Source organism: Vanellus vanellus (genome assembly GCF_965231255.1).
Source record: "Vanellus vanellus genome assembly, chromosome: 4".
NCBI lineage: Eukaryota > Metazoa > Chordata > Aves > Charadriiformes > Charadriidae > Vanellus > Vanellus vanellus.
In genome coordinates, this window is record NC_138909.1 from 37,071,938 (window position 1) to 37,091,304 (window position 19,367).

A 19,367-nucleotide genomic window follows, 5' to 3' on the forward strand; every position below is an offset into this window, starting at 1 on the left:
GTCCCTTCCTTATACGTAAGATGAGGGTGACTGAACTTCCCTCAGAGGTACATGGGGGGAAAACTGCAGTTAAGGTTGGGAGATGACCAGAATCAGTGATAATGTGTTGGCTAGCATCGTTAAGTGGAAATAACATGTTAACGATGCCAGTTTTGGCCTTAGGCAGAGTTCTTTAGTGCCTGTAGGGAGAAGCTTGTGTTCTTCCAAATCTAATAGTGTTGGTGATGTCCTCATCCAAGGGATAAAATTCAGTGGAGTTAGGGCTCCTTGAGCCATGGCTGATTTTGGTCCAAGGTGTTTAATAATTAAACCAGTCAGGTTAAAGAGTTTTCATGTTTCAGGAATATCCATAGTTTACAAGAATTCTGACAACAGCACGAATACAGGAAAAAGGCCTAAACCAAGCAATTTTAGCTGTTCTCTTCTTTTTTACCATAAAGTCTCCTTCTCCATCAAGTTGGTCTTTGAAATGGAACCTCAGCTCATGGTTTGCGTCTCTTCATGTCTTCAGACATCAACATGAACGACTTCAGAAAAGTGTGCTGGCCCTCACTCAGCCCATTTTATTTAATTCAGTATATTATGAGCATTTATAATGCACAAGAAAATCACAGGATACAAAGACACCAAAATGTTAAAACTCTGCTACCATGAAAGCAGTGATATACCATACTCTTTTAAGGCATCAGAAAGCATGTTTGAGTATTCCACTATGATTACAAATAACTATGCTGTATTCTTTTAAAAGATTATTAAAAATATTTAAATAATGTTTGACTGCTATACTTCTTGTATTAAAAAAGGAAACCAGCAAATTAATTTGTAAAATTTAATTATTTTACTTCATTTATATTGTCATATTGCTAAAGTAATGGAATAGCATTGTTTTATGCTCATAATATTAATCTGGCCTTTAATTAGATGAAAAACAGTGTTTTCATTCAAAATTGTTAATGTAATGAACATAATATACTTTTTGTTGCTCTTGTACTTAAAGAGACCCAAAGACTTGCATACCTATCCAGACATCATCAGAACTATTTAGAAGAATGTACCAATCTGTATGATGTGAGTTTAATTCAAACATAATGTGATATTTCTGAAACATTCAAATTTTCAGCAGAGGGAAGAAAAAGGAGACATCACAGTGTGACATCTGATGATGTTTCTTTTCTTTGGATGTTCACCTTTTCAGCTGTTTTGAGAGACTTGTGATTTTTGAGAAAATGGTAACCTTGTGTAATCTGAGCAGGAGGTACTTTTAAGGATTTAAACATCTGTTTGATGCCAGCATCAACAGAGGTCTCTGGGACATGTAGATAAGAGTTGTCCAGAGAAATTGCTCAACAACAAATGTATTGAGGCACACAGTGAAGAGGAAGGTTGAATATTAACAGAGATACAGTGATTGCTCGTATGGGTTGGTCCTATCACTGTCAAGCTGGGAAATTAAGGTTGCTGCCTATATATAGGAACAGAGAGGACCTCTCCCTGTCAGAGCTGCTGGTGGGAGAAGGTCACTGAGCTGCTCAAGCAAGCCAGCACCATGAAACTGCTTCTGCTGTTCCTGCTCTGTGTTTCCTCTGTTAAATCCCAGGCCTCTACTGACTATGACGAGGAGGTTGTAATACTGATCATAATTAAGAATAATTGTAATAGTAAAAATTATTAATTTCATTTGATTGCATGCATGACTTACTCAGCTTATGTGAGTTAGCTAAGTTAGAAGCTGTGGGAAAAAATGATCCAGTGCATGTTCTTTTTCTGCTTGAAGTGGTCAAAGAAATAACCTCTGTATTATTTCTTCATGTATATGTAATTGCACAATAGTTATTTTCTGAGTTTGTATATATTTTCTTCCTGTTTCTTTCCTTTTTCTGTAGGGAATGAAGAATGCCTGATGGTAAGATTAGTTATCTAGCTGAATTTATTTAAGGATATTAATTTAGCAATGTTGACATATGATGTTACAGACAGTATCAGATGCAAAGGAGTAGAAATATGTAATTAATATGTCCTGTCTCAAAGACAGTAAAAACTGTTTTACAGATTCAGTAGGCATTGAAAAAAAAAAATTAGCTGCCTGTTCATATAGCTTTACATTGGAAATAGAGAGGTAACAATGTTAAACAAAAAGGCAAGCAATAAGGATCAATCTAAAATAACAGTTTAACCTATATTTAGTTTTGTTCAAGTCAAATGTTTTAATGAGAAATACAAGTTAGAATCTCAGTACATTTTTCATCTTTTGAAAATCCCTGCAAAAATGGAATAGGTCAGGGTGATTAGAAATGAGATTATTTTCTATTATACAGTCTAAGGATTTGTGTTGGTACATTGACTACTGATAACACTGCGATGTTAAATCATTTTCAGCAATTTTGTGATTTGTATGCTGCCTACTTTTGAAACTACTTGAAGCCTCTGACCCTGGATCCTTACAAATGTTTGTTATTTGTAACTAAGTCTGGGAGGGATTGGAGATGGTCAAAGATTTTGATTCAGTAGTTCAAACCACTATTAATTCAAATGGTTTCGTTTCAACAAGTGCTTAGGGACCAGGCCTGTTTTCCTTGCTCAGCCTCTTAGACTTTTCCATTTCTGGCAGAGATGGGGAATGCATGCATCAGAGGGAGCTCTGTTAACCTACCCTGAGAAATGTTATTGAATGCTTTTCCTAATTCCATCAGTTAATAGCTGGCATGTGGCCTGAGACCTGATGATGTATGTGGCTGTGGCCTCATTTTCTGAGGCCTTACAAATTTTCTTGTAGCCCAGTGAAAAATTGGGACACTGATAACGCGATGCTGAATATTCTCCTTAGCCCCAAAAATGTCTAATTACTTTTTTTCTATCCTACTATTTCAAATTTCACGGTGCTTAGCGGCTCCTAACCATATAAACTTTATTCCTTGGTCAGAAAGAGCTATTGAAATATTGTTTTGCTTTGCTGTGAAGGCTTTTAGTTTGTCTATATCTAGGTGGAGGGAGTGTGACTAGCCTTACAAGGGAGGGCGTAGCAATGACTTTTGCAAAATGTCAGGATAATATTTCCATTATTGCTTTTATTCATTCCATTCCATGGTTTTCCTTGCTGTTGAAAGCACTAAAGAGTGCTGAACAGATGCCTGCACCCTGTGCCTAGCATTTTGCAAGCAATCCCAGATTCAGCGAGTTTTCTCTCTCCCTGGCTTTGCAGGACGATGCCCCTCAGCCCGGGGTTCGAGGCCACCGACCCCTGGACAAAAGGCGGGAATTGGCCCCCACACTCCGACCCGTGGCACCTCCCATCAGCGGAGTCGGGTACCAGCCCCGGCCCCCAAAGCGGGGGAAGCCGAGCGACAAGAAAGAACGTATCATCTACCCCGATGCTGGTGGCTGCAAGCATCCTCTAGAGGAGCTGGTGGGTGTCTGCCTGTTGATGCAGCTGATAACAGACTGTTTTCTTCTAGTGTACCCAACATGGAGTATTCTTCGCCAAATAAGGGATGAAGTAGCCCAACTTTGCTTCATTTTGCTTGAGTTTGGTAGGACTGCATTCAGAAGAGTAATGACACAGAGTCCATGGGATTAGTCATGGAGTCAGACAGCCTATGGCAAAGATGGGGAAATGAGATTTGAACTGTAAATGGGGAAAGGAAGTATCTGTGGTTTAGCCTGTGCTTTCCATCTGGCTTTGAGTAGGTAACTATTAAGAAGGAGAGAAAAAACTCTGCAGAAGCACTGGCTTGACTTCAGATAATCTCAAGGAATGCTAGGGACCAAAAAATAATCTCCTGTGTCCTTCTTCAAATTTGTTTCAACCGGTAATTATCGTCTACCCTCAGTCACTGCCCCATCTTTTACAGAAGAGCATGCGAGCATGACGAGATCCAGCATACTCCTCGCTGCCTTGCAGTAGTCTGCCACACTGTCCCTGCTGTCCTCTCTGCCGGAAAACACAAGCTGGAACGGTGCTGAGAGGCATCCTAGTGTCTGAGAGCAAATTTGAGCATGGAGGTTTCCAACAAATGAAATCTGTTAAAGCTTAATGCCTACATGGTTGTGGTAGAGCCCCACTGCTGACTGGGTATTTTGGTTCTCACGGGACTTCAGAATTTCCCACCTCTTTTAAAACTCTGCTGTCCTTGAGGGTGCAGCGCTTGTTGCAGAAGCAATGGTGCTCAGCTTCTTGAGATTATAATTTTTTAGTGAATCTTATGGCCATTTCATGAAAGATGCATATAACAAGGTGTAGAGAACACGGCTGATTCTCTGAGGCCAGTGAAAGAGGAAAGGGGTAGATATAAACACGCACAGGCACCAGGTAGTTCCTGACAGGCTTTAATCATAGTTCAGGTGGCTTAACACCATGAACATATAACAGTGCAGAAAAGTGAAAAGTAGACAGTAGATCAAAAAGGTGTGAAGAGAGAGGGCTTTTCCCAAGAGCTTCCACAAGAGAGTCCTTCTGGGGGACTTGGCTCCTTCCTGACCTTCAGACTGTAGCTTCTTTGTAGAAGTTGGATGTCTTGAGTCCTTAAATATCTGGTCTCACATTCCTAACTATTCAGTGTGTTCAAAGGTATGGTCATTCACGGACGGGATTAGAAATTCTTTATCTTGACTTTTATTCACAGCCCTTTTTGGTATTTTTAAGGGAGTGCTGTGTCCAACTGGATGTGAGCTGCAAACTACACTGGTAAAACAGGAAAAAAATGTGAAAGCAGTTGTTCGTGATCTAAAGGACAAAGTGAGCAAACTGTCTGAAACCTCTACAACTTTCTATGAATATGTGACTGTTCTAGACGATAAATTGGTAAAAAGGCAAAAACAAAGACAAGGTATGCTATTTCTATGCATTACTAGTGTGAACAGTGTTGCAGTTCTATTGGCATTGCTACTGTTACTTGTTAATTTGACTTCCTAAAAAAAAAAAAAAAAATAAATTAAAATACAGTGCAATATCTAGCAAAGTAGGGTTCCATGACCTAGTCCTCTTCAATCTTAAAGAAAAAATAATTCTTTGAGAGAGGCAGAGGAATGGATCTCATACTAAGGCAAGATTTCTATGAGGCCCCTCAACGTAAGGGTCATGTGTTCCCCCCTTACCTGCTTTCCTATGTCCATCCAATCCCTTTATGCCCAGCTCCTGGCTTGGCACTGTGGCTGCCTGGAAAGAAGCTAATTATAGTTCTTTGGCAGAATATAGCACCACTGATAAACCCACTAGCTAGCAAAGAAATAACAATACACATGTACCGCTTTCCTGAGAATTTCTGTAAAGTTTTTGCACATTGTGGAAGAGTGAGCAAAAGAAATGCCTATACTTCCTCCCTGCTAAGGAAAGAAGTGGCTTCTCAAATTGTGCTTACCGATTGCTCTTCATTATTTCGTAACTGGAAAACATGTTGAAAAATAATCTGCTTTTCATCTCTTTGTTTTTCTAGACAATGATGATATACTTTCTCAGTACAACACAGAAGTGGAATTGCATTATAGTTATATAAAGGATAATCTGGACAATAACATCCCATCTAGCCTCAGGGTCCTTCGTGCAGTTGTGGATTCTTTACACAAAAAGATACAAAAACTGGAAAATGCCATTGCAACTCAGGTGGACTACTGCCGTTCCCCATGTGTTGTTTCTTGTAATATTCCGGTGGTTTCAGGCAAAGGTACTCATTCAACTCTAATGACATCTCTTCTCCCATTTATATCACTGTGCAAATTGTCAGGTGCATAATTTGATTGATTTTAACGTGCCTCTGAAGCTTGTGTCATTGATTAGGATAGCAGAAAAGAGAGAAAGCGATCCTAAATGAAAAAAATCTTTTATGGACGCCTATACTGGTCAGACCAAAGATCCTCTTGCCCAATATCAGTCATCTTTAGTGACCAGTGGCATTTTAAAGAAATATGTGCTTCAAGGTCTTTGTAAGGTGGAGGTGATACATTTGTGACTATCTTAGTTGTACCCTTGATTTTTTCAGTCAAGAAAGGTTCTTCTTTCACAAGCTTGTCTAGTTCAAAAAGTCGTTGAAAAATATACAGTCTTCCATCACTCAGTTTGAACTTTTAGAAATTCCTATTTGGAAAAGTAGAACAATGTTGGTGGACTGTTCTTTCTTCCCTGATTCTTTCACATGACGTATCACAAAAATCAAAATGAAAGTAGAATTATATATATATTTAAAATTGTTCCCTTATAATCAGCAAACCAAAGGATAAGAAGATTGTGGGAGAAGTTCACAGCTCTTTCAGTAACAGCATCTCCCATTTTTTCTTCCAGAATGTGAGGATATTATCAGAAAGGGAGGCGAGACATCCGAAATGTACCTCATCCAGCCAGATCCTTTCGTCAGACCATACAAAGTATACTGTGACATGGAAACAGATAATGGAGGTTAGTGTGAAATATCTATGTTGTTAAAATATTAATTAATATGGATGCTACAAAAATAATATTAGTAATTTGCATTTTATAACTCCATATTAGTTTGTATAACTTTTGTAATTATTTGAGAATTAAGTCTGATTGACTCTGATTGGATGTCTTCAGATGCACAGTAGGACACTTCTATAATGAAACTGGAAATAAATTGCTGGGAGAGGGTTGGTAAATAAAAATGTGTCTTACTGTGACTAGAATACACAATGTATGGATGGGCAGACAAGGACAGACTGGCTCATTTCTTACCCCGCTACTATGCGCTAGACAGAAGATTGGGGCAGTCCTTCATGTTCTGCTTTTTCCACCTTTCCCTGTGAAGCAAGGCACTACTTGAGTGTGAGTAAAAATGGTGAGGCTGAGCTTGTAAGCAGTGAAAACTCAGACCTGCTGCAAAAAAGCCATACGGTCCGCTTGCCTTGAGATGAAGATAAAAGGGCTGTATCTTAATGTTTCATGCTTCTTTCTTAATGGCAATTTAATCTAAATACTGTCGCTCCTGCAGGCTGGACTTTGATTCAGAACCGCCAGGATGGCAGTGTTAATTTCGGAAGAGTATGGGATCAATACAAAAAAGGATTTGGAAATGTCGCAAAGAGCGGAGGGAAGAACTACTGTGACACACCAGGTAAAACACCAAGCATGAAACACAAAGAGCTCCTCTTACTGAAAATGTTTTCCCATATTTCTCAAAGTTCTTTGATTTTTTTTTTTTTTTTTTTTTTTAAATGAACTAATGCACTTCGGCAGACCTATAGGCAAATCATAAAGTTGCCTTGAAATATATAGTGAAGTCTATTTCACAGAGCTCTCGCTGGTTGCTTCTCAGGTGAATATTGGCTGGGAAATGACAAGATCAGCCAGCTTACCAAAATTGGGCCCACTGAAGTTTTAATTGAAATGGAGGACTGGAATGGCGATAAAGTATCAGCTCATTATGGAGGTTTCACCATACAGAACGAAGGAAACAAGTATCAGCTTTCAGTTAGTAACTACAAAGGCAATGCAGGCAACGCGCTAATGGAAGGAGCTTCACAGGTGCATGGAGAAAACAGGACAATGACAATTCACAACGGCATGTTCTTCAGTACTTATGACAGAGACAATGATGGATGGTATGTACTTGCATTAGACATTTAAAATAAAAATAGAGCTGAATACAGAATATCCCTCTACTTTGCTGCTAGTTTTCACAGCATTTCATAGTATCTCAAAATATGTTTTATCCCTGCAAGTTACCAGCCAAATGTCCGTGTAGTTCTTCTGGCTTCGCCAAGGCAGGTAAAACTATATATTAGGTTAGTGCTGCTCCACAACCAAGTAAGAAGCAAGCACGCTGAATTTAATTGATTCCATGAATGACGTTACCATAGACAAATCAGCAAATCTGGATGCAATAGATTAATTGTCAGAGACTGATGATGGCAGTGCTGGGAACACTCTCTTGCTTAAGTAGGAATATGGGCACTCACTCCAGTAACACAGGATGGGTCCTGAGAAAAGAGACAGGTAGCATGTCCTACTTAATAAACAAAGTTCTGCCTACTCAGAAGACAGGAGCTCAGTTGCAAAGTACATAATTTAGCACTGTATCTCTAAACTATGTGCTATGTCTTTATCTTAATAATTGATTACATATTAATGAATAAAGGAATTGTTTAGATTGGGGAAGACCTACATTTCTCATTGTTTTATGTATTTCAATTGCATTGATATTGCAATTATCATTATGAACTGCAAGTAACTGTAGTTATCAATTGGTAAACTAAAATGACACTCCCAAAGAGATGCAGCTAAAATTTGATTTGTTTTTCTTAGCTGCTTCATCTTCCAAGTGCACTACGTAGCACACACTTGTGACAGTCAATCTTTTACAGAAAGTTCAGAGAGGATTTTAAATGCTTATTATGGTTTGAAAATTTCAGTTCAGGGACAGTTGTATGTACTCTTGATCTGCTTGCTTACAGTTCATCTGTCACTGTTAACACTTTCTTTTCCCTCATCAGGTTAACTGCAGATCCAAGAAAACAGTGCTCCAAAGAAGATGGTGGTGGATGGTGGTACAACCGCTGCCACTCAGCCAACCCCAACGGCAGATACTACTGGGGAGGGACCTACAGCTGGGATATGGCAAAACATGGTACAGATGATGGTGTTGTATGGATGAACTGGAAAGGGTCATGGTATTCAATGAAGAAGATGAGCATGAAAATCAGGCCATACTTTCCACATTAACCAATATCAAAATGTACAGAATCAGAGATTTTCTTTTAATATTTGTACATTTAGCCACCAACCATGTATGTATGAGTATATTGTGACCTCAAGTGAAAAGCTATGTCAACTGTAAATCACAATCTGACCGATGAAAATAACTCACAAGTGTATTTTGCTCCACAGAAGTAACTATTATAGAATAATGCTGATAAAAAAAAAAAAACAAACCAAACCCCAACTTGTTTCACTCTTTTACAAAGGACTTCTATACCACATTTGAAGCGGGAGAGGATTATTTTTAAAAGCTTTCTAAAACTTAAATAAAGCCTTAGAACTAAAGTTTTCTTCACATGATTTCTAAGTATTTATGCATTATCTGGGGAGACGCAAACACATTCCACTAAATAAGGGACAGTCTTTTTCTTTTATATTATAGAGGTAATGGTAACTACCTGTGTTAACAAGTTGAGAAGGAATAAAGTGAAAATATATTATCTAACACATGGATAGGTCACCAGTCACTTAGTTGAAATCCCATATGCTGGATAAAATATGCCCTTTCCTGGGACCTGGCTCACATCCTGTGCCTCTTAATATGCCTTCCACCATCCCACATGCTTTTATCATAGAATAAAATACAGTATTAGAAGATCTGGCTGGTATGCCTTTCGCACAATCACTATGGTAGGACTAAAGCAATTAATGACTCCAATAGTGGGGTAGGTGGAGGTTGGGTATTTCATCGAAACTAGTGGTCTAGGCTCCTTCTTTAGCCGGGAGCAGAGGTTGTCCCAAAGACAGGACTTCCCAGCCCTGGTAGGCAGGATCAAACATTTCTCAGAGGGGACTGCCTTCCTCCACAAAGGAAGGGATCAAGATCACTAGCAGCAGATGGAGCCCATCTGAAACCTCTTGTATTGACTTAACCTGTGGAGCCCAGGAGGACAAGGAGGAGACATCATGGCAGCATCTCACTACATAAGCGCAAAATGTTCAGCATCCCCACAGGCAGGCTTCCACTGAGACTAGGGAACAAAAGGCATAGAGCAGAATCCCCTTTTCCAAAAGCACAGACACTTTGCCCCACATGGCTGTAAAGATGTCTTTGCTCTTCAGCAAACTCTCCAAAAAGATTAGACAGTGGCTGTGTTTAAGAAGCACTGAAAAAGGTTAAAAGTGAGGTGGTTTGCCAGTATTTAATGATATTGTTAAATGGTATGAAATATGCTGGCCAGTTAGATTGGAGGTAAGGGAAGTTTGCTCATGCTTGTTTCTCAATAGAAGCACAGAAACAATAAACAGAGTAAATACTTGTGTAATTTTATGTCATAAAGTATAAAGGTAAATACAGCATGTTCTTGTGTAATTGTGTAACCAATGTAACTGTTTTTCCATGCACAGAATCACAGAATCACAGAATGATAGGGGCTGGAAGGGACCTTCAGAGATTATCTAGTCCAACCCCCCTGCCAAAGGAGGTTCACCTAGAGCAAGTTGGACGGGAATGCATCCAGGCGGGTTTTGAATATCTCCATAGAAGGAGTCTCAACAACCTCTCTGGGCACCCTCTTCCAGTGCTCTGTCACCTTCAAAGTAAAGAAGTTTTTTCCTGCAGCCAGCTTTTTGCTAAAAAATCCTTACCACACGCTGTCAGCAAGTTCCTGATTTAAACCCCTTATCTGTAGAAGAATCCTTGCTTGACACCTGTGCCGACAAATATTCTAAACCAAGGAAAGATATACTATAGCCATGCAGGTGTTTCTCATCTTGCTCGTGCTGGTTACAATCATAACTTTTTAGTGGTCACTAGAATCACAGAATTACAGGATCATAGAATGGTTTATGTTGGAAAGGACCTTAAAGCTCATCTAGTTCCAACCCTCCTGCCATGGGCAGGGACACCTCCCACTAGACCAGGTTGCTCAAAGCCCCATCCAGCCCGGCCTTGAACACTTTTAGGGATGGGGCCTCCACAAATTCCCTGGGTTATTTGTTCCAGTGCCTCACCACCCTCATAGTGAATTATTTTTTGTAGTATCTATTCTAAATCTACTCTCTTCCAGTTTGAAGAAATTGCCCCTCATCCTATCACTACATGCTTTCTTGTAGGCCCCCATCAGATACTGGAATGATGCTATAAGGTCTCCCCAGAGCCTTCTCTTCTCCAGGCTGAACAACCCCAACTCTCTCAACCTGTCTTCATACGAGAGGTGCTCCAGCCTTCTGATCATCTTTGCGGCACTCCTCTGGACCCGCTCCAACAGGTTCATGTCCTTCTTATGTTGGGGGCTCCAGAGCTGGATGCAGTACTCCAGGTGGGGTCTCACCAGAGCAGAGTAGAGGGGTAGAATCATCTCCCTCGACCTGCTGGCCGCACTTCTTTTGATGCAGCCCAGGATATGGTTGGCATTCTGGGCTGTGAGCACACGTTGCTGGCTCACATTGAGTTTCTCATCAACCAACAACCCCAAGTCATTCTCCTCAGGGCTGCTCTCAATCCATTCTTCACCCAGCCTGTATTTGTGCTTGGGATTGCTCTGGCCCACATGCAGGACCTTGCACTTGGCCTTGTTGAACTTTATGAGGTTTGCACAGGCCCACCTCTGTAGCCTGTCCAGGTCTCTCTGGGTGGCATCCCTCCCCTCCAGCGTGTCGACAGCTCCACACAGAAAATAATAGCCTGGTTTGGGAGTTATATTTTAATGAGTTATCGTGAACTGTCTTATTTTGAAGCTACAGTATGCATGGTAAACTACCTAGAATTCATCAATGGAATGGAAGGTCTACCTCCATATTTGTAAAATCAAAGCTTAGGATATCCTTAAAAGTCAGTCCTAAAATGCACGCATCATTTGTCAAAGTATGCTCCACGTTAGGTGTGTGCCAAAAGTGAGAACCCAAACCACCTGCTGCTCTGCCTGAGAACTGACTCCTGGTGCTGTTGTGCTCCCCTCAAAATGGAAATGAGAGGAGATGGCCTAGAGGTGTGACTGTCAAACCTGATCAGACATTCACAGTTCATGTTAGTGGAGGCAGGAGTTCATGATGAACGTACTTCTAAATTCTTTTACTTCTTTAACGCTCTCAAACAAAGTTAATAATTCAAATTATAAATATCTTTATCTCCAGTTCAAGGTGTGAGCTGCCAAAGACATAGACATAGACGTATAGACATAGACAAAGACATAGTCAAAGACAGAGACAAAGTTTATATATAAAGAGTTTTAAAATCAATATTTCCTTGAAAAGGTTTGTCAGTTATAAATAAGATGAAAGAACTGTTTTGTTAATGATTAATCAGTGTTTATTTTTTAAGCCACAGATGTGTCCAGTTGCCTTCAAATTCACAGGGTAAAGGTACACCATGCACATACATATAAAAAAAGTCTTTTCAACTTGTAGTTGTAACATATATATTAAAAGCCTGTCTTTCTACAGGGTTTCTATGGGCCTGATTTTCATTCTAACAGTTTTGAGGGAATAGTCAGAGGCTCTAAATGGCAGCCAGACCACGCCATTTTCGATCTCATAAGGAATGTTGTACCTGGGGTCGTAGTGGCCCCCCAGGTAGTAAATCCCATTGAGGTTGGCCGCCTGGCAGCTGTTGTACCACCAGCCGCCCCCATACATCTCTGCGCAGCTCTCCTCCCAGCGGTCCTGGTCCCGGTCAAAGGTGCTGAACCGCATCTGGGCATGGGACGTGTATTCGGTGCCCTCCTCCAGCCAGCCGGCGATCAGCGCATCCCCGGCAGTCCCCTCGTAGGAGGACACAGCAAGGGTGTACCCTTCGGCTTCAGACCCTACCTGTACGACATACTCTGCATACACAGCATTTCCATCCCAGTCCTCTAACTCTACCCGAAGGAGAGTGTCATTCTGAGTCAGCAAGTGTATATTCTCATTGCCCAGCCAGAACTCTCCTCGCCCTCTGCCATCCACGCTGCCGAAACCTCTCTTGTAGTCTTGCCAGGTGCGGTTAAAATTCACTGATCCATCCATTCTCTGTTGGATCAATAGCCATCCTCCCAAAGTGGTGTCTTGGTCGCAATAAACTGACAAAACCTTATTGGATCCCGCTGGCTTGATTTTGAAAATGCCACTTTTGGCACCAAAAGTGTGTTTCTGGCGGATATCATCACAGTCTAAAAAAAAAAGTTGATCTGGTTTGACAGGAGTCATCAGCAAAATTTAATAAAAGGTTCAGAGGAATCCAAGTACAAATAGTCTGAGGAAAATTGTTAAACATGTTTTGGACTACACTAGGTATAGTGACAGGCAACGTTAAAAAGAATTCAGAAAAGAAAACTTTACATACTTCTTAAACTGTGAATAGTCTATGTAATACCCGAGTATTAATGAAATATTTTCCTTTTTTGTTTCTGAGGTGGCAACAAACAGACACAGTGCTTGCATTTTATCATTACACTGTTGTACTGCAGTGTCTAACACCAATGTGTCAGTTTGGTTATGGACGGAGTTTGGCTCCACTCCCTCAATAGCTACTTCTGTGATGCCTGTGTACCTTTCCCAGTGTTGGCTGTCCTTTGCTTCACTCCTGACGGTCTGAAGCTGCGTGCCTGAAAGTCTGGGATATCCTCTGCACTCTGATCATGTTGCACCCCACCTAGCTGCTCAGTTATTTCACGGGTCTTTAGTGATTTGGTCTCGAAAGTGGAGCCTCCCTTGTTGAAACTAGAAGAGGAGCTGGTCACTACAGTCTTGGAGTGACTTGCACTGCCAGATGGGAATCCAGATGGCTGAAGGTGAAGTCCTCCAAAGTCATCTTCTTCCTCCTCTCCTAAGTCTGTAAATTTGCCTTTCCCCCCATAAGCCCCTGAATGACTGGATACTCCAGTACCTAAGTGACTACTGCCCGTGTCAGTTGTGTGGCTGCTAGTTGAAATGCTGCTAGATCCACCAAGGGGCCTACTAGCAGTGGATGGAGAGTCAGGGGTAAAAAATGATTCTAGCTCGGGGAACAAAGTCTCTAGCTTGTGGAAGCTATCTGTCCCACCAATATGGTAAACGCTCCCTTCCCCTCCAGCATTTCCTGCTCCTTGTAAATAGGAGCAGTCTGAGCCATCAGAAGATACCATTTTTTCAACTACTTCTTCTCTAGGGCCATCGGGGCCAGTGACAAACTTTGTGGTTGTAGTTTTGGTACATCTACGGACAGTGGAAGAGGTTTTGCCTCCCAGACTAAGGGTTTCTCTCCCATGGGTAGGAGTAACTAATTTGCTGGTGCGTGAAGGTCCATCCCCCCTCGATTCTGCCACGGGGTACAAGCTGTCACCTCGGGAGGGGTTTGTGTCTGTTTCTGGCCTTTCTAATACCGCTTGCATCTGCCTGATGTTATTAACTATGTTCAGAGCTTGCATTTCAGGCAGAGGCTTATGCTTAAAATGGTCAGGAACATTCGAGTCCTTAAGCGGCCTCATTTTCAGTGTGCTTAAGGTGGTTGTTTGAAGCTCTGGGTGCAAGTTGATGGAGTTGGCTTGGGTAAGCTGCTTCTGGATGTTGTCGTAGCTTTCTTTGTCCAGCTGGTAATCAAAACTTTTAGCACAGGTTCCTTTGCAAGATCGTATCTTAATATCAATGTCCACCTATATAAACAGAGAAAAATAATCCGGTTAGGGAGCTTTCCTGACTTTCACAAGCAAGTGTATCCTTTAACTGGACTGGGGGAAGGTGGGAGCTGCCCTGGTACCTCCCACCTACAGCTGAGCTTTTCCAAAGCTCACTTTTGAAACCATTCCTGGGTTTGTTTCCACTGTAAATACGGCATGTGCAATAGCACAGTGTGCATGAGCTCCACGGAGAAGTACGTTGTAGCATGTCCCTAATCTCTGCTCCCTTTATTCCCAGGGCATAGGGTGTCTTCCTGGGTTTGGAGGGAGTGCTGCAGACATGGGCATATTCCCTGGAGACCGGGGCAGAAATGGGTCCTCCAAGGAGTGGGGAAGACACTGGACATGTTCCAGAGCCTGTCATGGCCCTGCTGTTAGGCCTGCCATCCTGGGGTTACCACTGCTTTCCCAAATGATCCAAAAAGCCAGATCTCTGATCCAGGGATAAAAATGGGCTTTTGAGCAAAACCGCTGTTTGTGACAGGACTTTTCCTTGCGTTACTGTCAAAAGAACTGGCTGCAACCTGGGAACATGGGCTTTAATGCCAGCGCTGGCTGTGGGCAGCAGTGGCAGCACTGGGGAAGAACAGGGCGCATCCCCCTCATCCTAGTTGCTCAGCAGCTCCTTACAGGAGGAGAAACGGCTCATACAGAGCCAGTTATCAGCAGATATAATGTCCTTGCTTCCTGTCTGAGAGCAGAAGCAGCAGATCACAGAATCACAGAATCTCCTAGATTGGAAACGACCCGTAAGATCATCTAGTCCAATCATTAACCTAACGCTGACAACCCACCACTAAACCATGTCCCTAAGCACTATATCTACACAACCCTTAAACACCTCCAGGGATGGGGACTCCACCACTGCCCTGGGTAACGCGTTCCAATGCCTGATGACCCTTTCAGTAAAAAAATTCTTCCTAATATCCAATCATGGGTATTAGATGGGACCAGGAGTCCTCCTGACCTCACAATAGTTCCCACAGAACAGGAAAGAAAGACTGGTTCCCACAGAGCTGCACAGAAAGCATCTCATTTGGGGATTTGCCTCAGCAAGTCAGATCCTGTGGGGGTTGCATCATGTCTTCTTCCAGAGGGAGCACTGCTCACCATGTATGGTATAATGGATAGACACTCTTTCTGTAGCTAAGCCCCGGAAAGAAGAGAAATTACATAGCAGCTACCTACCTCCAAGCGCTTCATTTCCACCACCTGTTCCTGGATGCTGCTCTGCAGAGCTTTAATTCTGTTCACTTGAGTGATAACCCTCTGCTTTAAGGTCACAATTCTCCGCCTCAGTTCCCCTGACACGTGGCCATAAGTCTCATCAGTCTCTGAAACAGAAATGCATCACAGTCATCTACGCACGTGTGATTTTCTTTCCTAAGAGAGTAGCGTATTTTAAAATATGCAATTAAAACATGTAATTAAGAACATATTTCTCATAGTACTGAGCAGGTAAAAATTGCATTAGTTTTTACTAGTTAGCAGTTAAGAGTTTTTTTTTACTATGTTTATTCAGGCTCTTGACGATAAGGTTCAGTGCAGCATCTATTTTCACTACATATTGCTTATGCAAAAAAAAAAAAAAAAATTCAGCAACGGATAATAAAACTGGGTGTGAGATACTCACGCTGAGCACTGTCCAGGTCTGGTTTTAGTACATTTATGGTTTCCACAATTATCCGATTGGATTTTTTAAAGTTATTTTGATTTTCTGCAAGCAGCTTCCTGATTTTGTCTATTCTGTGATTATAATCCTGGTCTGTTTCATCAATCAGTCCTTGCATTCTGCAGCCTGATGGACATTTTATACCCTAAAATTGGAAGAGGGCAATTATTGTCTTAAAATCTTCACAAATAAACCTTATTTTAACACTACATTTGCAGACTTTTGGCCAACACTGAAAAGTTATTAAAAAAAAAAAACAGGGCAAGATTCTGCAATTTCTCTTTAGATGTCCTGTCCTAATCATCCAACGACTTTGCCAAGGACTTTCGTGACTTAGAGCAAGCCACCTGCGGGCTGATCCTTTACCTGCTGTGCCTCTGGCACTGGTGTGATGGAATCAGTGAAGCGCATCCTCAGAAACCTGCCATAAAGTGGATGCTAGGAACGAGTAAACCCTTAATTTTCCCTCTCTTCTGCTCCTCAGGGGTGAATTATGACATACATATATACCTATTTCCCAAAGGGCTGCTGTAAGAAGTCTGTTGTCCAGTTTGAGCAAGAATATTAGGTGCCAACTTATTTAGGCAAAATTTTCCTCAGAAAAGTTTAAGGCTCTTACAGACTAAAGCTCTTTGCCAAGACGTCATCAAATAAATGTAGCATAGAGATGGACTGAGATGCAAGAGGCAAGAGAGACAAATTAACAGTTTATACACAAAGACATCCAGTCAATCATCATGAGGCTATTCCTGAACATTTTGTCATCTGACTTCGTAAAAAGTAACTAGTGAAGTATAAGTTATTTCTAGCTTTTTCTTTTCTTTGTTGCACATCTTTCTTTCTATTGCCTTTCTTTTACCAATTCCAAAAGTGGCAATATCAAAATTCTGAAAAGAAATCCTTTTTAATTTTTTCTAGGATTAGCTGCCTTTTATTTCATCTTTCTTTTCCCGACTTACTTACTCTGCTGATTCTGCACTCCTGCAAACTTCCCTTCACCTTCTTTCTTTCTCCTCATTTTCTTCTTTCTTTCTTTCCCACAGGAGATCTCTCCCCCAGCGTGAAATGTTACCTGTCCTCCCTCAGACCTAAAGCCCCACCGCATGCTGGCTTCATGGCACCCGTCGCAGTGGTCCAGCTGAGGTCCATGAGTGTCCTACTGATGGACCCCGTGTCCACCCCCAGAGCTCATTGCTCACCCAGTCATCGTCCGCACAGATGGGCCAGTTTTTCTCATACTGGCAGGTGGACTGGGACATGTGCTCCACAATTCTGGGACCACGCACTCCTGCACCCTCCTTTTCAAAGGTAGTCTCTCCATTTTGTGCCTGCCAGGAGGAAAAAGGGGAAAAGCAAAGCTGAGATTAGCTATACAGCTGCCAAGACAACAGAAATATAATGCTGATGTCCTCAAACACTCGGTGGCACAGCTGATGTGTGGCAGTTACAGCCATCTGGAAAGCATCACACTGAACAGCGCAAGGATTTTATTCCTGACATTTCTTGTAAGATAAGATTGTGTTTGCTTTGTCAGAATAAAGCTTTTCATCTCCTAAAATTTATGCTGCTATGTAGGCAGCTGGTGATCCTCAGGATATATTATGATAATATCATTCCACAGAAATCTTGTGTTCTGCGTGTAAATATAAAATTAATTTGAAATTAGGTTGGAACTGGTTAAGTTAAAGCAAATACTTTAAAAATCCTATGTTCTATTTCCATTTGCTGCAACATTTCTAAATTTCTATTTCCATTCTACCACCTTCAATATACACAAAACTGGCTTAAAGATATGTAAGAAGAGAGTTTTCCCATTAGTGTTTCTGATTTTAATCACAGTTGCTAACTGCAAGCTTGTAGCACTGTGTTGCCTGGCATAAAGAGCAAGAAAGCTAATAACATCGTAAAAAGAAAAAAAAAAAAGATGTTGGATTCCATTGTGCTAATGCAAAGAAGAGAAATAAATATACTGAGATTTTGTTCAAACCTGAGAAGAATAAGTGCATATATACAAACTAATTCTAAGCCAAAACACTGTAAGGATTCCTACTGTGTTATCACTTAATAAAAGACTGGAAAATAATTATTTTTCATAAAAGAAAGCCCTGTTTTAGGGCTTGAGATATAATTAAGTCTGACTGGATTCCTCTGCATACCTTATGTTCGTTTCAAGCAGCATAATTAATGCTTGAAAATATTAATGATTAATTATTATTATGATTAATGCTTAATTCTGATGCAGAGAAAGTTTTCCTAATTCTGGCCTTCAGGGCCAGAACCTCAGCCCTGGGGAAGTGGAATGTCATTACTAAAATCAGCAGATTCACGCTGGTTTGATCCATCCTGAGGATCTGGCCCAAGCACCTCTTAAAAGTAACAAAAACCCCTTTACTTTTAGGTGGTCTGTACCCTTTCAGCATTGACAGCTCCAATGCGACTGCTTCTGGTTTGTCCCATCTGCTTCCTATAATTTCTGTCATTTGTTAAAACATGCACATTCATCAAAAAACAGTCACAAAGACAAACATAAAGTATCTAACACAAGACTATGTTCCCAGACCTCAATGAGAAAAGAAAAGGTTATATTAGCGTAGTTGAAAATCAAGCCTATCTCTTTCCTTATTAAAAATTGATTCTTACTTAGCTTAGTTTAACCTAATGTTGCTGCCACAGGAATCCTTGGGGTTTAATGGGTATTTTATAACAAAGGTATTGTGTGTCATTTGTAGGTGGAAAACACGGGTGAATTACCATCCAAAGGAGGGTGGAATTCACCCCAATAAACATGAAAATTTCCAACTGTCTGGAGCCACCAGCATCAAGTCAGTTAGGCTTAAGACTTACAGCATCACCTCTGAATTTATGAATTCATGTTAAAGTATATGCTTTGCTGCTCCTGAAGCCAGGCAGATTCAGCAAAAACGAATTAAGCAAAACTAGAGTGCTGGATACTCAAGAACTACTGATGAAAGTCCAGCAGTGAAGTGGTTACAGTAAGCTTGTGCATGTGTGTGTGCATTGAATTTTACAAGCTAGGTGACAGCCAAAATGTATCTATATCTAATGAATAAACATTAAATAAATGCTTACTCTTCAAAACAGAAAGATATGAAAAGAATCAAGTAAGCAAACTCATACCCAGGCTAAGTTGAGGCACAGCAACACACAGAGGATCCTCATTGATATCATCTTCAGGAGAAGAGCGAGCAGAACTCTGAAAGGATGTTCTTCACCGGTGTTTTGGTGCAATTTAAACCTTAATGCGAAGCTGAGATTAATCATTATGCTCTCTTCTGTTTGGAGATAAAACATGCCAAATGCTCCCCTCCCCCTTAGGTGATTACTTAAGACCTCTTGCACAAGTTTCTGATGTTATTTGTTCCAGATAAGTTTGTACACCACCAACATGCGGGCAACACCA

General features: G+C 41.1%; 2 protein-coding genes across 2 annotated transcripts; one reads left to right on the forward strand and one right to left on the reverse strand.

Annotated features, from left to right (window-relative positions):
* Positions 1-1,491: 1,491 nt before the first annotated feature.
* On the forward strand, positions 1,492-8,665 carry FGB (fibrinogen beta chain; the record flags this gene model as incomplete). The annotated part of the gene is made up of 8 exons (XM_082482797.1): positions 1,492-1,621; positions 3,200-3,403; positions 4,640-4,823; positions 5,430-5,657; positions 6,272-6,385; positions 6,936-7,058; positions 7,260-7,545; positions 8,437-8,665. Exons 1-8 carry the CDS (start codon positions 1,547-1,549, stop codon positions 8,663-8,665), a joined length of 1,443 nt encoding a protein of 480 aa, XP_082338923.1. The 5' UTR covers positions 1,492-1,546.
* Positions 8,666-12,054: 3,389 nt separating this feature from the next.
* FGA (fibrinogen alpha chain) lies at positions 12,055-19,135 on the reverse strand (the record flags this gene model as incomplete). Its single annotated transcript, XM_082483140.1, has 6 exons — positions 12,055-12,789; positions 13,170-14,250; positions 15,463-15,608; positions 15,908-16,091; positions 17,146-17,274; positions 19,085-19,135. 6 exons carry the CDS (start codon positions 19,133-19,135, stop codon positions 12,080-12,082), a joined length of 2,301 nt encoding a protein of 766 aa, XP_082339266.1. The 3' UTR covers positions 12,055-12,079.
* Between the last annotated feature and the right edge of the window lie 232 nt (positions 19,136-19,367).